Source organism: Lutra lutra, chromosome 11 (assembly GCF_902655055.1).
Source record: "Lutra lutra chromosome 11, mLutLut1.2, whole genome shotgun sequence".
NCBI lineage: Eukaryota > Metazoa > Chordata > Mammalia > Carnivora > Mustelidae > Lutra > Lutra lutra.
Genome location: NC_062288.1, coordinates 32,306,262 through 32,322,546, shown reverse-complemented (window position 1 = coordinate 32,322,546; position 16,285 = coordinate 32,306,262). Strand labels below are relative to the sequence as shown.

Sequence of the window (16,285 nt, the reverse complement as noted above, 5' to 3'; positions counted from 1 at the left end):
GGTTCCTCACAAAGAATTAAAATACGAATATCATATGATCCTGTAAACCCAGTTCTGGGTAGACAGTCAAAGGAATTAAAATCAGGATCTCAGAGAGACACCTGTCCTCCGATGTTCATTGCTGCAGGATTCACAAGCCAAGATAGAGAAACAACCTCAATGTTCATCCATGGATGAATGGATAAAGAAAATATGGTATAAATGTGCAATAACGTATTATTCAGCCTTTAAAAAAAAATAAAAGAAATCTCTCCATTTGTGACAACATGGATGAACCTGGAGGACATTACACTAAGTGAAACTAGCCAGACACAAAAGGACAAATACTACATGATACCACGTAGATAAGAAATCTGAAACAGTCAAACTCCTAGGAGTAGAAAATGGAATGACAGCTGCCCGGAGCTGAGAAAAGGGGGAAGCAGGGAGGTATTAGTCAAAGGGCACAAGGTTTCAGTTCTACAAGAGGAATAAGTCCTAAAGGTCCTGTACAGCAGAGCGGCCAGAATTAATAATACTATATTGTATACATAAATTCTGCTAACAGTGTAGATCTTATGTTGCAGTCTTTTCACTAATACTACTGATAATGCAATAACAACAATAAAGATGGTGGAAAGAAACTTTGGGAGTTAATGGGCACACTCAGGGCAGGGATTATGGTGATGACTCCATGGATGTACACTTATCTCTAAACTCGTCAAGTTGTATACAATAATTAGGTACAGCTTTCCTCTAATGTCCATCATATCTCCATTCAGGGGCCTGAAAAAGCCCTCTCACACGGAGCCAGCAGTCTGTGCGCGCACTGCAGTGTGAGAGCGCTACTGTACAAACACAAACCTACCTTCAGACCCAGTAATTCCACTGCCGGGTATGTGACCGAAGAATTGTAAACACGTGTCCACCACAAAAGATTTTTATAAGAATGTTTAGAGTTCTTTTATTTGTAATGGCCCAAAGCTGGAAACAACCCAAATGTCCATCAACAGAATGGATAAAAGACTGTGGTAACTCTAAATAGCAGAACATACCCAGTAACTGAAAAGAATGAACTGTTGCTAATCTCTGACAACATTAATCTCATAGGCATACACTAAGCAAAAGAAACTGGACACAATGTGTGATTCCATTTGCATGAAGATCTAAAACAGGCTAACCTAAAAGTCAGAAAAGGGATTGCAGAAGTGGGTAGTATGGACTGGGAAGAGGCACAAAGGAAGATACCAGGATGATGGAAGTGTGCCAAATCTCACCAAGGGAGTACACGTTTGCCAAAACTCATATAATGGTATACAAGATTTATATATTTCTTTGCAGGAATTTGTAAAAACAGACTGTGTTAAGGGGTCCATAGGAAATAAATAAACCTTTCTCAGATGCTTTCTTTTTCTTTTTTTTAAAGATTATTTATTTATTTATTTGACAGACAGAGATCCCAAGTAGGCAGAGAGGCAGGCAGAGAAAGGGGGGAAGAAGGCTCCCTGCTGAGCAGAGAGCCTGATGCGGGGCTCAATCCCAGGACCCTGGGATCATGACCTGAGCTGAAGGCAGAGGCTTAACCCACTGAGCCACCCAGTTGCCCCCTCTCAGATGTTTTCTTAGGGACACTAGTTCCAAGAGATGTGTCATAGAAAACAAAAGCTTCCACGGTTAAACAGGTTTGGGGAACACCTGATCATATTCTCTCTTGGAAGTACATAATGCACAGCAAGACAAAGGTATTGATAATCCAAAACCCAGGAAAACCTTATTATATTTAAAATAAATAAGTTTACTCTTGAGCTTATTTCACAAGATTTTTTTTCCTGATTTATCATAATAAATCCAAGAACCTAGAAAGACAAATAACACTCTTAAAATTGATAGTGCCAACTTCTGAAAAGAAAAGAAAACCAGAAACGAATTGAGACAGACCTGAGTTTTGGAAGAAGATGTTCAAAGTTATTATTATTATTTTTTAAAGATTTTATTTATTTATGTGACAGAGATCACAAGTAGGCAGAGAGGCAGGCAGGGAGAGAGAGGCAGAGAGAGAGAGAGAGAGAGAGAGAGAGAGAGAGGAGGAAGCAGGCTCCCCGCTGAGCAGAGAGCCCAATGCGGGGCTCAATCCCAGGACCCCAGGATCATGACCGGAGCCGAACGCAGAGGCTTTAACCCACTGAGCCACCCAGGGGCCCCCAAAGTTATTTTTAATGACAGCAAAACTGCCAAGTCATCTTTAAAGTTTCTGTGGAAAAGAAACCCTGAACAAAGTTTTTAAAAAAACTGTATGAACAGGGATGCCTGGCTGTTTCAGTCGATAGAGCATTTGACTCTTGATCTCAGCATTGTAGGTTCGAGCCCTATGTTGGGGATAGAGATAGCTTTAAAATAAAATCTTTAAAAAAAAATTTACTATGATGGAAACATTTTATTCTAAAAAAAAATGTACAATTGGATTACATTCCTTATAGGGATCTTTATTTATTACTTTAAATATTAATTAATGTTTACTGCTTCCAGTAATCCCTATTAGATTGTAGTTTTATTCTCAGGCAGCTAGTCCTGATTTATTTTCCGCTCATCACAGGGATTGTAAAGTTTCATAAGGTAACTGAAGGACAGTCTAAAGTCCCTATGTAAAGTAAGAGCATTTGTATGCTTATCTGCAGATTTTTCCAAATAGTGAGTTCTATAAAACAGGATCCCCTAGCCTTTTCCCAGCAGGAGAGAAACCTGCAGAAGGTCAAGGAGTTATGAACCTCCTTAAGAGAAGGGACATTAGCAAACACTCATTTCATTTTCCAATGAGGAAACAACGTAAACTTTTTTTTTTAAAGTTTTTATTTATTTAAGTAATCTCTACACCCAGTGTGGTGCTTGAGCTCATGACCCTGAGATCTGGAGTTGGGTGCTCTTCCAACTGAGCCAGCAGGCGCCCCAACCAGGTAAACATTTAAGTGGTTTTCCTAAACAGCAGTTTATAAGGATGTGCTCTCGTCAGAGAATTGTTCCATTTCCCCTGCGCCTCTCTCCCAGCGCACATTCTCACCGTAGCACACTCCACACCCCTGCTCAGTCCCCGACTAGCTGTTGGACCTGGAAAAGATAGGCTAGTTGAGCCTGCCTTTTCTTCACCTACAAAATGTGAATAAATCCTATCAATCTCACAGAGCTGTAGTGAAGATAAAAGATTAAAAATTAGAATGTACTACAGCCATGGTCAGGGCTCACTAAGTAGGAAAGGAAGCTTCTCCACATTAGACATACAGAGTATGGTCTACCTTCAGGAGGAGAAAACGGAGGAGTCCTGTAGAGCTGAAGACAAGGGCCTCCATACAATCACTGCTCCGTTAACGAGCACCAAGTGTAAGTACTCTGCCCTACTAGTCATGTGAAGGTTTGGAAGCAACTCAAACTAACATCTATAAATAAATGGGCCTGTAAACAAACACACATGAGAAGCAAAGACTAATTTCACAAAAAAGCACAATAATAAAAAAAAAAAAAAGCATTAGGGGCACCTGGATGGCGCAGTTGGTTAAGTGTCCTACTCTTGGTGTCAGCTCAGGTCAAAATCTCAGGGTTGACAGATCTGGCTGGAGCCCTGCATCGGCTCGTGCTCAATGGAGAGTCTGCCTGAGATTCTCTCCCTCCCCTTACACCCCTCCCCGCTCTCTAAAATGAATAAACAGATTTTTAAAAAACAGTAATAATAAAAAGCATTAATCTATAATTGTTCTTTCCTAAAATGAGGCAAAAAGAGTTGAGGAAAACAACAAATAGTAAAATGATTACAAGTTCATCCCTATATTTATAGAATCGGTATCTCACTGGAAGTGAAGTTTTCTATATTTTGTCTATGCAGACCAATTTTTGCTCTAACATTATTTCTCCACTCAGAAATACCTTACTGATTTTTTCTAATTTTAGAAAGTCTTCCTTCAATGTGCTTAAGCTGTATCTTTCCAAACTCATCCACTACAAACATGAAGTAAGCTTGCATTTTATACTCTCTTGATGTCCTTGACTTGATGTCACTTTCTCTCCAAAATTGTTATGAGCAGTCAAGAGCGAAGGGTATTCCACATATAGATTAGCTCTAAAGCATTCAAATGAATTATTAAAGTTGACTTTTTTTCAAAGTCATCATATGAGTATCATACCAGATGGAAGATCATCCAAGGGAAATTCAAACAGTCTGGACTTGTAAACCGAATGAAAATGGAAGTCCTCCTGAAGAAACACAAACAACTGAGATTAAGCACCAACCAGTTATCCAGTTATCCAGGCCAACCAGTTATCTCTAGTCTCAGGTAATCACAGCTCAAGAAGCTGAGACTCCTAAAAGAACCACAGCTTGATTACGCACTTTCCTGGATTTGGAAAGGCAATGGGCCCCCCCACACAACCCTCCCCTGCTCCCAGATTCCCCCAGCACCAGAGAGATCTCCTATTAGAAACAAAATGCCTTTGCGGACAGAGAAGCCAAAGCCTGTAGTAATGGAAAATAAATGAATGAACTTCTTCCCCCAAGGGGAAGTAAGACATCTGGGAAAATGGACTAATGCTTTTCATAACTGGTTCCTTCCCATGGATCCCTGCCCCATTTTTAGAGCCAGATAGTTTGACCAGGCAAAGACATGCAGAGCTCACAATCATCTCGTGTTGGGGAATAAGGTGACTAGTGCAAGTAGAGGCCCGAGTGGACCTTGCTCCAAAATTCAAATTTCATACAAGTTCTGTGACAAACCAACAGACATAAAACAATGTTTCGTCTAAGAAAATTAATGAACATTCAAAGAGTTATTTCTGGCTCCTTTCAACTAAGAATGTCATACACAGTCAAGTTTCACGATCATGATATCGTTGTAAAAAACATCACCAGTCCAGGCGAAGTGATATAAAAGGCAACAACAGGCATCCAGAAAATACAACACAATACAAACAGCTCCCCTTGGGAACCTGGGTGGTTTGGTCAATTAAGCGTCTGCCTTCAGCTCAGGTCATGATCCCGGGATCCTGGGATCAAGCCCCACTTCGGGCTCTCTGCTCAGCAGGGAGTCTGCTCCTCCCTCTGCGCCCCCTTCCATTCATGCTCCCTCACCCTTTCTCGCAAAAATAAATAAAATCTTTAAAAAAAACAAACAAAACAAATAGTTCTCCTTTATGGGTGGCAAAACAGTGTGTATTTTTAGAAATTACTTGCCCCAAGTGTTTGGACACTTGAATACAAGGAAGAATATCCGTGTGCACAGAGCAAGAATGGAAGTGTGTTATGTTTCTCTGCAGGTTCTACGTAGCTTCTCTGCATATACACTCAATGCTTTTCTAATTTGTGGAAAATGAAAGTTGCAACTAAAGGGAAGGAGAGAATTAAGAAAACTTAGATTTCTCTACATTTCATCAGCACAAGGTTCTACAGAAAATGGGCAACAGAGAATAATCTGAAATCTAGAAAAGAAAGAGAAGTGGAAATCCCATTTCTATTGCGTTGGTCTGTTATAGTCTAAATGTTTGTGTCGCCCCCGCAAAAACTCCTATGTTTTAGTTCCTCAATCCCAACATGACTGTATTTGGACAGAACCTATGAGAAGGTGATAAAGGTTAAAATAGATCGTAAGGGTGGGTTGGGGCTCTGTGTCTCTGCTATGTGGGCCACACAGCAGGAAAGGACATCATCACAGCCCAAGGACAGAGCCCTCAACAGACACAGACCCTGTTGGCACCTGGATCTTGGACTTCCAGTCACCAGAACTGTGCAAAAATAAATTTCTGTTGTTTAAGGCCCCCACTAGGTTGTTATGACTACCTGAGTGAACTAAGACAAATCATAACACATTATGATGTAGAAAGAACAAAAACGGAGGCTTCAGAACACTTCAGAAGAGGGGGGAAAAAACCTTGTGATTTTGATCTAGTATTGTTTTTTAAGATTTTATTTATTTATTTGACAGAGACACAGTAGGAGAAGGAACACAAGCACGGGGAGTGGGAGAGGGAGAAGCAGGTTTCCCGTTGAGCAGGGAGCCCGATGCGGGGCTCGATCCCAGGGTCCTGGGATCATGACCTGAGCTGAAGGCAGATGCTTAACAACTGAGCCACGTGAGCGCCCCTTAACTTAGTATTTAATTGTATATATATGTATATATTTATATTTACTATTCCGACTCTAAAAATAAGAAAATAAAATAGAGACAAAAAGAGGAGGAAAAAAGAAGGGGAAAAGCTCCCAATATAAATTTTTACATTTGCCACAGCAAAACAGAAGGAACACTTACTTGGGAGGTGTCATTTTCTTCCGGTTCAATGAGATAGGTGTGGTTCCCATCATAGAACATCCCACTGCCAAGGGTAAGAAAATAATTAGGCATGGCTATCGACTCTTGCCTCAGAACAAGATTCTTTTAAAAGCAGCTGCCAGAGGACCAATTTACTTCTCAACACTCACTTCCCAGTCCCACTCATCACCACCAGATACACACCACATACCATACAGACACAGACACACACACACACACACACACTCCACACACCATACCAAACATACCTCCCATATACACATACACACTGCACCATACCACACATGCATGTGCATGTCACATGCGCGCACATGCGCACACACATACACACACTACTAAGAGGGAAAGACCCCTCCCTCCGACTCCCCATCAGCAGCAGGGTCCCCTTGTCCTGACCCTTGCCTAGGTTCAGGATTATCATTCTCTAATTGTGGGATCCATTATCCTCCTTCCAACACATGTAATTCTAAAACTTTAATATGCAAATAGTCATCTGGAGAACTTGCAAAAATGTAAGACTTTCAGGGCCTTCCTCAGATTTCTTGGCGAGGACGCAGGAAGCTAGCTGCATTTTAAACAAACCCCAGGCAGTTCTGATGCAGACTGTCGGGGACTCTCCCGAGAACTGCCTTCCTACCACACACCTGCTCTCCTAACAAGAGGTAACACATTTCAACAGCTTACCATGAGCTAAAAACTTGACACTCATTTTATCTCTTCCACAAACGTGTGAGGGAGGTACACTCATACATTGGCCTATACTCATTTTACAGGAAAGGAAACCAAAGCCCAAAGAGATGAAGTAACTTGCCCAAATTACATAACCAGAAGGAACAGAGGCAGGAAGAGAGAGAGCCCAGGCAGATTGGTTCCTGAATTGCCCATCTGCAGTTGGCTACCTCTTCACCCATTCACTCATTCAGCATACATCAAAGCACCTACAATGCACTGCTCTAGGTGCTGGGGATACAGCAGTGGACAAAAACAGACCAATTCTGACAGACAAAAAAAAAAAAAAAAAAAAAATCATGAACTAAATATATATGAGGTGGAGAAAAATTCTAGGGAGAAAAATAAAGCAGGTTAAGGGCAATAAATCGTGCCAGAGGACTGGGTGTAGAGACCAAGGAAAGAAGACTGTTGATTTATACAGAGTTTCAGAGAAAGGCTTTCTAGAGAAGATAGTATTTGAACAAAGATCTGAAAGAAGTGAAGGGATGAGCCATAAGGATATCTGAGCAAAGACCTTGTCACTCTCGAGCCCTAAGTGTGCTCCAGGAACATCAAGGGTGCAGTGTAGCTGGAGGGGGGTGAGGGGAGCCATAAAATGAGATCAGAGGAAGAGTGGGGGCCACATGAGGCAGGCCCTTCTAAGGGCAGTGGCTTTTAGTCTGAGAGACATGTGAAGCCACTGCAGGGGTTTAAAAGCAGAGAGAAACACAATCACTTTTAAATAACTGCTCCAACTGCTGTGTTAAAATAGTATTTTGGATGGCAAAGATACAAATGGAGAAGTTATTGCGATAATCCAGGCGAAAAAAGATGGCAGCCGCCTAGGTCACAGTGGTATTGGTGGAGATGATGAGAACAAGTCAAACTGTGGATACTTTTCAAAAGTACAACCAACCAAGCAGATTTACTGGCAGATTTGTAATGCAGTATGCAAGAAAGAGTGGTGTCAGTGAAGACTCCAAGGTTTCGACCTCAGTAACTGGTGAGATGGAATTCCGATTTAATCAAAGTCACAGGAAGGACAGAATGGCCTGGGCACGTGGAAGCAGGATGTAGGGAGGAGGGCATGATTCTGCAGTGGGGTTTTGACCTCTTAGGCTGGAGATGACTATCCGCCAACGAAGGAATCCTCTGGAGGGCATTTTAATCTACATATGGCCTCAGCTCCATCCAGAGAGATCCCAATGGCCACTCCTTTTAGGAGAACATGGTCTTTCTACTAAAATCAAGTCCCTTATGATGCTGAAGACATGTGTCTTGTCGTTCAGGCATTCGAGGGGGGATATGGTGTGATTTCCTGCAGTCATTTTTCAGTGTTACATGGAAAGGGCTGCCTGAGACCTAAACTGTTAGGCACAGAACAGTATTTATCTTTCACTGAGGGCTTCATGAAATCAGTTGGTTTCCCTGAGCTATAATTATAATGGCCTCCAGCTCTGCTCTATACAAATACTTCCATTCCTGCTGCAATATCTTCCACATGTCCTCAACTTTCATATACCCGTAGAACAGCTACTCTCACATCTGTAAGGTTTTCAACCAAAGTACACTTTCTGAATTCGGATGACACTGCATTTGGAATTTAAAGATAAACAGATGCATTCTGCAAGATATTACTGACAATACACGCCTAAGGAATCAGAATTGGGGGGAGCCTTTTCGAAACAGTAGACCAAAGACAACAATAGACAGTCTCTCTGTCCCTGCTGAGAACTGGACAGACTCATCCAGAAAATTGTACAGAACCATCACCCTTTGCCAAAGCTCACATAGCTATGCTGATCAAACAGCAAGCAGATTGTTTTGTTTAAATAATACAGGGTACTATTTCCTCTTGCATCAGGTCAGTGCCAAATGTGAAAATCAGTGACTTTTATTGGGTTTAAACATCATGATACACGGTGTAAAGAAAGCAAAATCTGAGACCATATATATCCAGAAGATTATGGCTCCCTATATGACAATGTGCCATTAGTAATTCTTTGACTATTAAGAAAGTATATGTTTTATTTGCTTTGAGGATTGACACCTTTCTCTTATATTTATATAAATTCCAGTTAGTGCAGTAAGTCCACACACAGTATATATCTGATAAAAACCTGCAGCTAGGACCTACTTATGATAGGCCAATTAAGCTGAAATTTTAAAATGCTGGATCAAAACAAGATTTTGAAAAGAAACAGCCATTCTCATAATTTGCCACAAGAGGGCAACAAACTTACATTTGATTCCATTCTTTTAGGTTCCCATAGCTACAGGATTTTGTCATAACATCAAAAGTATCAGGACCAAAATATTGCCCATTAGTCCTTTGAATTTGAAAAATAAAATGTGCATTTGCAGGTTCTTTATGGAAAAAACATAAATCTGGTTATTTTTCTCCTTTATGTTCTTCAACTGAATTCAGTAAATCAAGAAAAATGAAAAATCTCCTTATGTACTTGGTAATTTATAATAGATGAGTCATGGATGAAATAATCTATTTCAAATCCAAATCACTGTAATTGAGACAACATAAATTATTTAATATTTATTAATAGCCCTTAAATATTTGTCAGCAATTTTTGTTTAGAAGGTAAAAATCAACATGAGAATAATTACTAAATAACAAGAAGGAACAAGAGCAAATTTATCTACTACGCTCATAAAAGTCTAAGAACACCCAAACATGCTTCTATGCAATCCTGACAGTGTTCCTAGACACATGCTGCATATTCTGTTTATCTCCTTTTGATTAGTTTTAAATGAAAAAGTTTCTCAAGGTAGAGGTAAATTTTTCTTTCTTAAAACAACTGAAGCTGGCTCTGGGTTCTACTCCTAATCTAGTCACTGAAGTTTCCTTACAGTTTCTTTTCCATCAGGATGAGTAGCAAGCTCTTGGGTCTCAGGTTCTCAGTGATGCCTTCTCACTGCTTCTCAGAAATACGGTGTCCGCTTGGAAAACCGGAAAGCAGAATGGACTAGTCCTGGATAAGATGCTTACATGGTAACTCTGGGCTGAGATTTTAAGAGGAAGAGAGAGGGAAAACCGCCTCTTCTTTTTATCACTATCATACATTTGCTGTCACAAAAGTCGATGGGCCCAGGATACTATTCTTAGCTGAAAGCTGTGATCATCTTGAGATCAGATAGAACAGTTTTTATTACTGAAGGGCATTTCAATGTTTCCTTCTCTAGATAAGAAAACCAAGGCCCTCAGATAGAAGGCATGGATTCCTATTTGTAAAAATGTCTCTTTAGTCAAATAATTTATTTAAAATAAGTAAATGTCTTTTAGAACCAGCAATAAGCAGATGGAAGTTTCCGCGCTCTCAGGCAGCTGGCCTCCTTCCCCTGGCTACTTAAGTTCCAGAGTTCCCACATTCTCTCCCTTTTGCCTCTGACATACTTACTGCCCAAGCCTGACCCAAGGCACGGCTCAGGCAGACCAGCTCGATTTTCCAGGCTCTTCCGTTATTTCTCTTTCCTAGCTTTCTTCAAGACCTCTGCACAGCCCGCTCTCGGGGGACTCTATCAAAGCCCGTTCTTGGGCCGACTCCAGCTTCTTCAGGTGACATTTCTTTGGAGCTCTGAAGCACTACCTCATTCCTCAGGGCCCACCCTCTTCCTGCCTTTTCCTGTGACTTTCTCTCCCAAAGAAAACCAATACACCTATCACATTCCCTAGGAGGAAGCTGAGCTAGCTTTACCTGTCCCCACTGGGCTCTGAGCTGCTGGGGACAGGAGTCATGTTCTCATTGCCTTGATATTCCTAGTGGGGCGGGGGGGGGGGGCACACAACAGACACTCAGTAACTGCCAGCTCTGTGGAAAAGCTGGATGTCAAAACTTTTGGGAGCTGACAGAACGCATTTTCAAGTTTCCAAACAAAAATTTAACAGAACTAAAGTGCTGACTTGTGCTGTGCCCCCCAAAAGTAAAAGAAACAAAAAAGAACTGAGATAATTTCACCCAAGTAGAATGCAGAGGAATGACATGGTAGCTTTATAAGGGGTTCACAAAATAAATAAGAGATGGCCACCTGTGTAACACCATCAGAGACAGAACGGAGGAAGTAGATTATTCCCATGGTAAACATCAGCAAACATTCTTTGATAATGAAGGTTATGAGAAAGGAAGCAAGGCCCCCGAGGAAGGATAAACTCTGTTCCTTAGAGATTTCTGAGAACAGACGGACCCTCCCACAAGCTCGCTGTGGGTTTTAGGTGGGATTCTGGCTGGAACACATGAGCTCTTGAGGTGACTTGCAGTCTGTTGTCTTTGTGCAAGGAGTCAAGAGTTTCCACCCACTGAAATTTCTGTTATTCCATAAAAACATGAAAACTAACATCCAGAAGGAGTAGGGGCAGAGCAGTACCAAGGGGCTAAGCCTCCAGAGAACCAATGTTACCGAAGTCACTCTTGTCACAACTTGGATGAAACTAGAAAAAAGCCTCAAACACCACTGTAGGGTATCCCATCATAATTCCAAAGACCCTGGTCTGTTTCTGCGACTCTAATTTCAAAATCTGCTGAGTTTATAAACCTCAGAAGAGAAAAAGATCAGACCCATCACTGATTTAAAATTATTTCTTGACATAAAATTAAGATTTGATTACAGTGAACGAAACCTGAAGGAAATAAGGGATGGAAAGAATGGACGGTACAAAAAACTGAAGACACTTACTGAAGGCCATGGCATGTGGACAATGCAACAAAGGAGGCGGGGTTTCCTCGGATGTGGCCCTGGTAGTAGCAGTGTTCTCCTCCCTGGAAGCAGAAACAGAGAGCATCAGGCTCTGCCATCACCAGGAGAATCACCCGCATCACTTCACAGGTTCCTGCCCATACCACACCTCCGCGTACAAAACTCTGCAGAATATTTCCTTATTCAGATTAGTGTTATCAAACCTGTTCTAACAGAATTATTCATAAACACTCCCAGGGAGCCAACTCCGTATCAAAAGCAGGCGAAATAAAAGTTGACTGAACTTGCCTTTTATGTAGGTGACGAGAGAAAGAACAAAGCGACAGATACTGAAATGCCCTTGGGGCCCCTGCATGAGGATCAGGGGAATCCTCTATCTCCCCTGTCAGGAGAAACCCAACCTTGAGCAGCAGCAAGATGATCCTCTTTCCCATACTTGAAGTAAATATGTAGAGTCATCATTTGAGAGTCACTAAATTAAACTGATGGAGGGAAAAATGCTTATCTTTATGGTGTTTATATCAAAACTTGACAAGTTTCTGCTATTCTGTTCTCCAACCATGAATGGCTTTACCAGTAAGCAGTCTGGGTGGGGCTTGAAATTCCAGAGTTTCTTTTGGCAGCTGGTTACATTAATTCCCATGAAACTCATTTCTGTGGATTAAATGTTCTTCTAAGAAGTAATAGGGTAAATCCTCTGCCGCCTCAGGGTGGTGTCTCAGTCTTTAAATACCTGCCACTCAGAGTGTGGTCTAGAAACCAGTAGGGGTTGAGACACTCAGGAGCTGGTCAGAAACAATCCCAAACCCCAGCCGCCACCCACCCACTTACTATAAAAGGCATCTTAACAAGGTCCCAGGCGATTCACATGCACATTAAAGTTTGAGAAGCCTTGTTCTAAATGGCCTTTTCCATTCTCCCACTGATCTCCTATTTCTTCAGAAGCTAAAAGCTGGTAATTCAACTGACATACTGAGATAGAAAGGACTAATAGAATGGGTGGTTTAAAGGGGCAAACATGGCCAGCTGGCTTTACAGTCTGCCTTAAGGATTAATCCTACCTAAAATATTCAGGGCTTGATAAGCGGAGGGGAGAGAACAGGACACAGGATGTAACAAGGCTGAAGACATTCTCTTCACTGAAATTCCAAGAAGGCAGCCTGGCCTGTGATGGCTGCTCCTCATGAGATAAACCTACAGGATCAGGTGAAGCCCAGTTCTGGGGAGGTGGCAGAGGACAGGTAAAAGGGCACTGCTCCTGGGTCACCTCCAAATTCCCAAGGGAGTCACTGAGCATCATGAACCCAGGACCGAGGGTAGATGTGATGGAGGGTAAGAAAGAAAAGGGTGATACTCCACCTGGAAGCCTGACAGGAGGGATCATCAAGTAAACCACAGACTTAAGCACAGAAATAAAGCCAGACACTGACTGTCTGGGAAGGCTGGTTTGGTGAAGATATTAACAGCATGAGCTATCAGCTCCTTCATTTACTAGCTCTGCAATCTGAAGCAAGTTACAGAACCCTCCTGTGTCATCTGTCAAATGGGTGTAACAATTTCACAAGGTTGTTCAGAAGATTAAAGAGAGTTAAAGTGCATGAAGAGCTTAGAATAATGCTTGACACTTAGTAAGCACTCAATAAATGTTGCTACTACTATACTATGTATAGGGGCGCCTGGGTGGCTGAGTGGGTTAAGCACCCTACTCTTGATTTACATACGCCCAGGTCATACTCTCAAGGTCATGAGGAGATAGAGAGAGGACACGTGTGCTTGAGTGTGCCCCCACCCTTGTGCTCTCCGCTGGGTGGAGCCTGCTTAAGATTCTCCCTCTCTCTCTGCCCTTCCCCTCCTTGCCTACCCCACCCACTCACACACTCACTTATGCACTCTCTCTTGCTCTCTAAAAAAATATATATATATTACTATGTGTTAATTACTATTCTATTCAATTTACATACACAATCGCCTTGAATACTCACACCAATCCGATAAAGAAAGATTGCTATCTCTCTTCTACATAGGTCACAATCTCCAAGAGCCAAGGCAAACTTTGTGTGAACATGTAAATGCAAGGCCTGTGTCATTTCCCCTATACTACTTACGAGTTGGGCCTAGAACCTATGGGGGATCTAAACTTTCCCCCAGGCTGATTCTTTGGGGGTTTTGTTTTATCTTTTGAGAAGGGCTGAGAGTAAATTTAACAGGGTTTAAGATATCCTCTGTTGGGTTGTTGGACTGGTGAATTGTCCATAAGATTAAATTCTAAATTAGAGGTCATTATGTTTCAAAAGACCTTCCTGGAAACATCTAATTGGACCAGAAATCAACACATTCCTTTCTATTAGACAGACATGAGGGGCCAACAGTAAATGAGGTAACCTGGATAGAGCAAGAATTCAGCGTGAAAATGTTTCCCTCTACTGGATAGTGACTAACCAACCCCATCAGATCTCTTTCTAAAGTCTCAGACTCACAGTGAACAGCAGATATAATGACAGTAGAAACAAAAAAGATAATCACAAGAATTATGGTATCAGATTACAGAACAGTGGAAATTGACAAGTCAATGTATGTGAGGAAAATATGTCAGAGGCAAAGGCATATAAGAAATGTCTTATAAATTACTAAAGTTTTCTTTTAAATACCTACTTTGGAAACATGTTACATTAAATCATAAAAAGAACAAAGAATTCATGTTTTAAAACAATCTTCCGATATACCAGGACTAAATAGATGATTAGATAACGAAAAACAATCTTTCACTTATTTCTGATTCTGTAAAATAGGAGTGGATCCAAAAACAGCATATGATCAAGACCCATCTGCACAAAAGCCTAACACTGCAAATGAAGAGAGGAGCTCAATCTGGTTGGCTCATTATCAAATGTTTCCATGACACTTTAAGAGAAGCACAAACAACAGGGGGGTAAAATGTCTTCAGTTGGGCTACTAGAATTCCAATTTTGAGGCTCTCAGCTGGTAGTATATGTAATTCTTCTAAATGATGGGAATTAATTTCTGCGTTGTGACTTTTTTAAGGGATTCACCATATGGCAATAATTATTTAAACCATAAACTAAAGTAACGAAGTTATTACAATGAACTTATTGATTTATTAATTATTAAAATAAATAAAATTTAATAGATTTTGAGATAACTCGAATAATTTTTATCTAGTATTTTAAAAATAATAAATGCTTATGGAAACATTTCTAAGAATTCAGGATGCATATGGTGACGAGTGAAAAATACTCCCTTCATACACATTGGAGGCAGCTGACTCCTCCTGAAAAGCAAGCATTTTTGACAGATTCTGTATACCATATCAGGAATGGTCTAAATGGCATATTTAAGGAAATACATAAATACACAGGTATCCATTTCAGAGCAGAAATAGGTTTACACTGTACACACTGTTCTGCCACTGGATTTTTTTCCTTAAGGTAACCTTGACATCTTTGTATATCAATTACCTCATTCTTTCCATAATAGCATAATATTCCATTATGGGATGAACCATAATTCATTTAAGCATTCCTGTACCAACAGACATTTAGATTATCTTCATTTTTTTGGTCATCATAAACAATATTTCAAACATCCTTTCACATATAATGTATATATATATATATTTTTTTTTAAAGATTTTATTTATTTATTTGACAGACAGAGATCACAAGTAGGCAGAGAGGCAGGCAGAGAGAAAGGAAGGGAAGCAGGCTCCCTGCTGAACAGAGAGCCTGATGAGGGACTCTATCCCAGGACCCCGAGATCATGACCTGAGCCGAAGGCAGCGGCTTAACCCACTGAGCCACCCAGGCGCCCTTCACATATATATTTTTTAAAGATTTATTTATTTGACAGAGAAAGATCACAAGTAGGCAGAGAGGCAGGCAGAGAGAGGGGGAGAAGCAGGCTCCCTGCTGAACAGAGAGCCTGATGTGGGGCTCGATCCCAGGACCCTGGGATCATGACCTGCGCCGAAGGCAGAGGCTTTAATCCGCTGAGCCACCCAGGCACCCCACTTTCTCATATTTTGTGCAATTCTTTTGATATCTAGGTAGAACACATTACTAGATATAAATCTGGCAGGTCAAAAAATATGTGCCTTTTAAATTTAATATGTTTTAAGGGACAAATAAAATTAGATTTCTTGGCACTTATATCTGTTTTTAAAGATGCACTGCGTTTGAAAATAAGAAACTGCATTTTATTAAAAATGGTATACTGCAAGAAAGATCACTACTTAAACCAACTTTGTTGAGTCTTATAAATTATAAAAGTTTTCCATATCTTCATACAACTTTCTTGAGGAACCAGATGCTTACTGAAATTAGGTATTATATATAATAATCTAAGACATATGTAGGGAAAGAGAAAAGTCAGCAGCACGTCCTAATAGAGCTCGGCTCCTTATCCAAATGCCAGTCATAGCTTCATTCCTTGAAGTCTCTTTTGTTCCAGAAATAAACCTGCTGTCATTGAAACCTTCTTCATACTCCTTGATTTAATAACACAATCATAACAGTACAGATGTTTATTTTTAGATAATTAGAGCTAAAAAAAAAATTACCCACCTC

At 40.8% G+C, this 16,285-nt stretch overlaps 1 protein-coding gene across 13 annotated transcripts in view; it reads right to left on the bottom strand.

The window, feature by feature from the left end:
• The window catches only part of ADAM22 (ADAM metallopeptidase domain 22), a 222,468-nt gene that overhangs the window by 65,993 nt on the left and 140,190 nt on the right, over positions 1-16,285 (bottom strand). For all 13 annotated transcript variants that reach the window (XM_047694253.1, XM_047694265.1, XM_047694251.1 and 10 more), the window contains exons 5-7: positions 11,682-11,764; positions 6,264-6,327; positions 4,149-4,218 (exon numbers count right to left, since the gene is read on the bottom strand). In XM_047694253.1, coding sequence (XP_047550209.1) covers positions 4,149-4,218; positions 6,264-6,327; positions 11,682-11,764 — 217 coding nt within the window. The remainder of the gene's footprint in view (positions 1-4,148; positions 4,219-6,263; positions 6,328-11,681; positions 11,765-16,285) is intronic.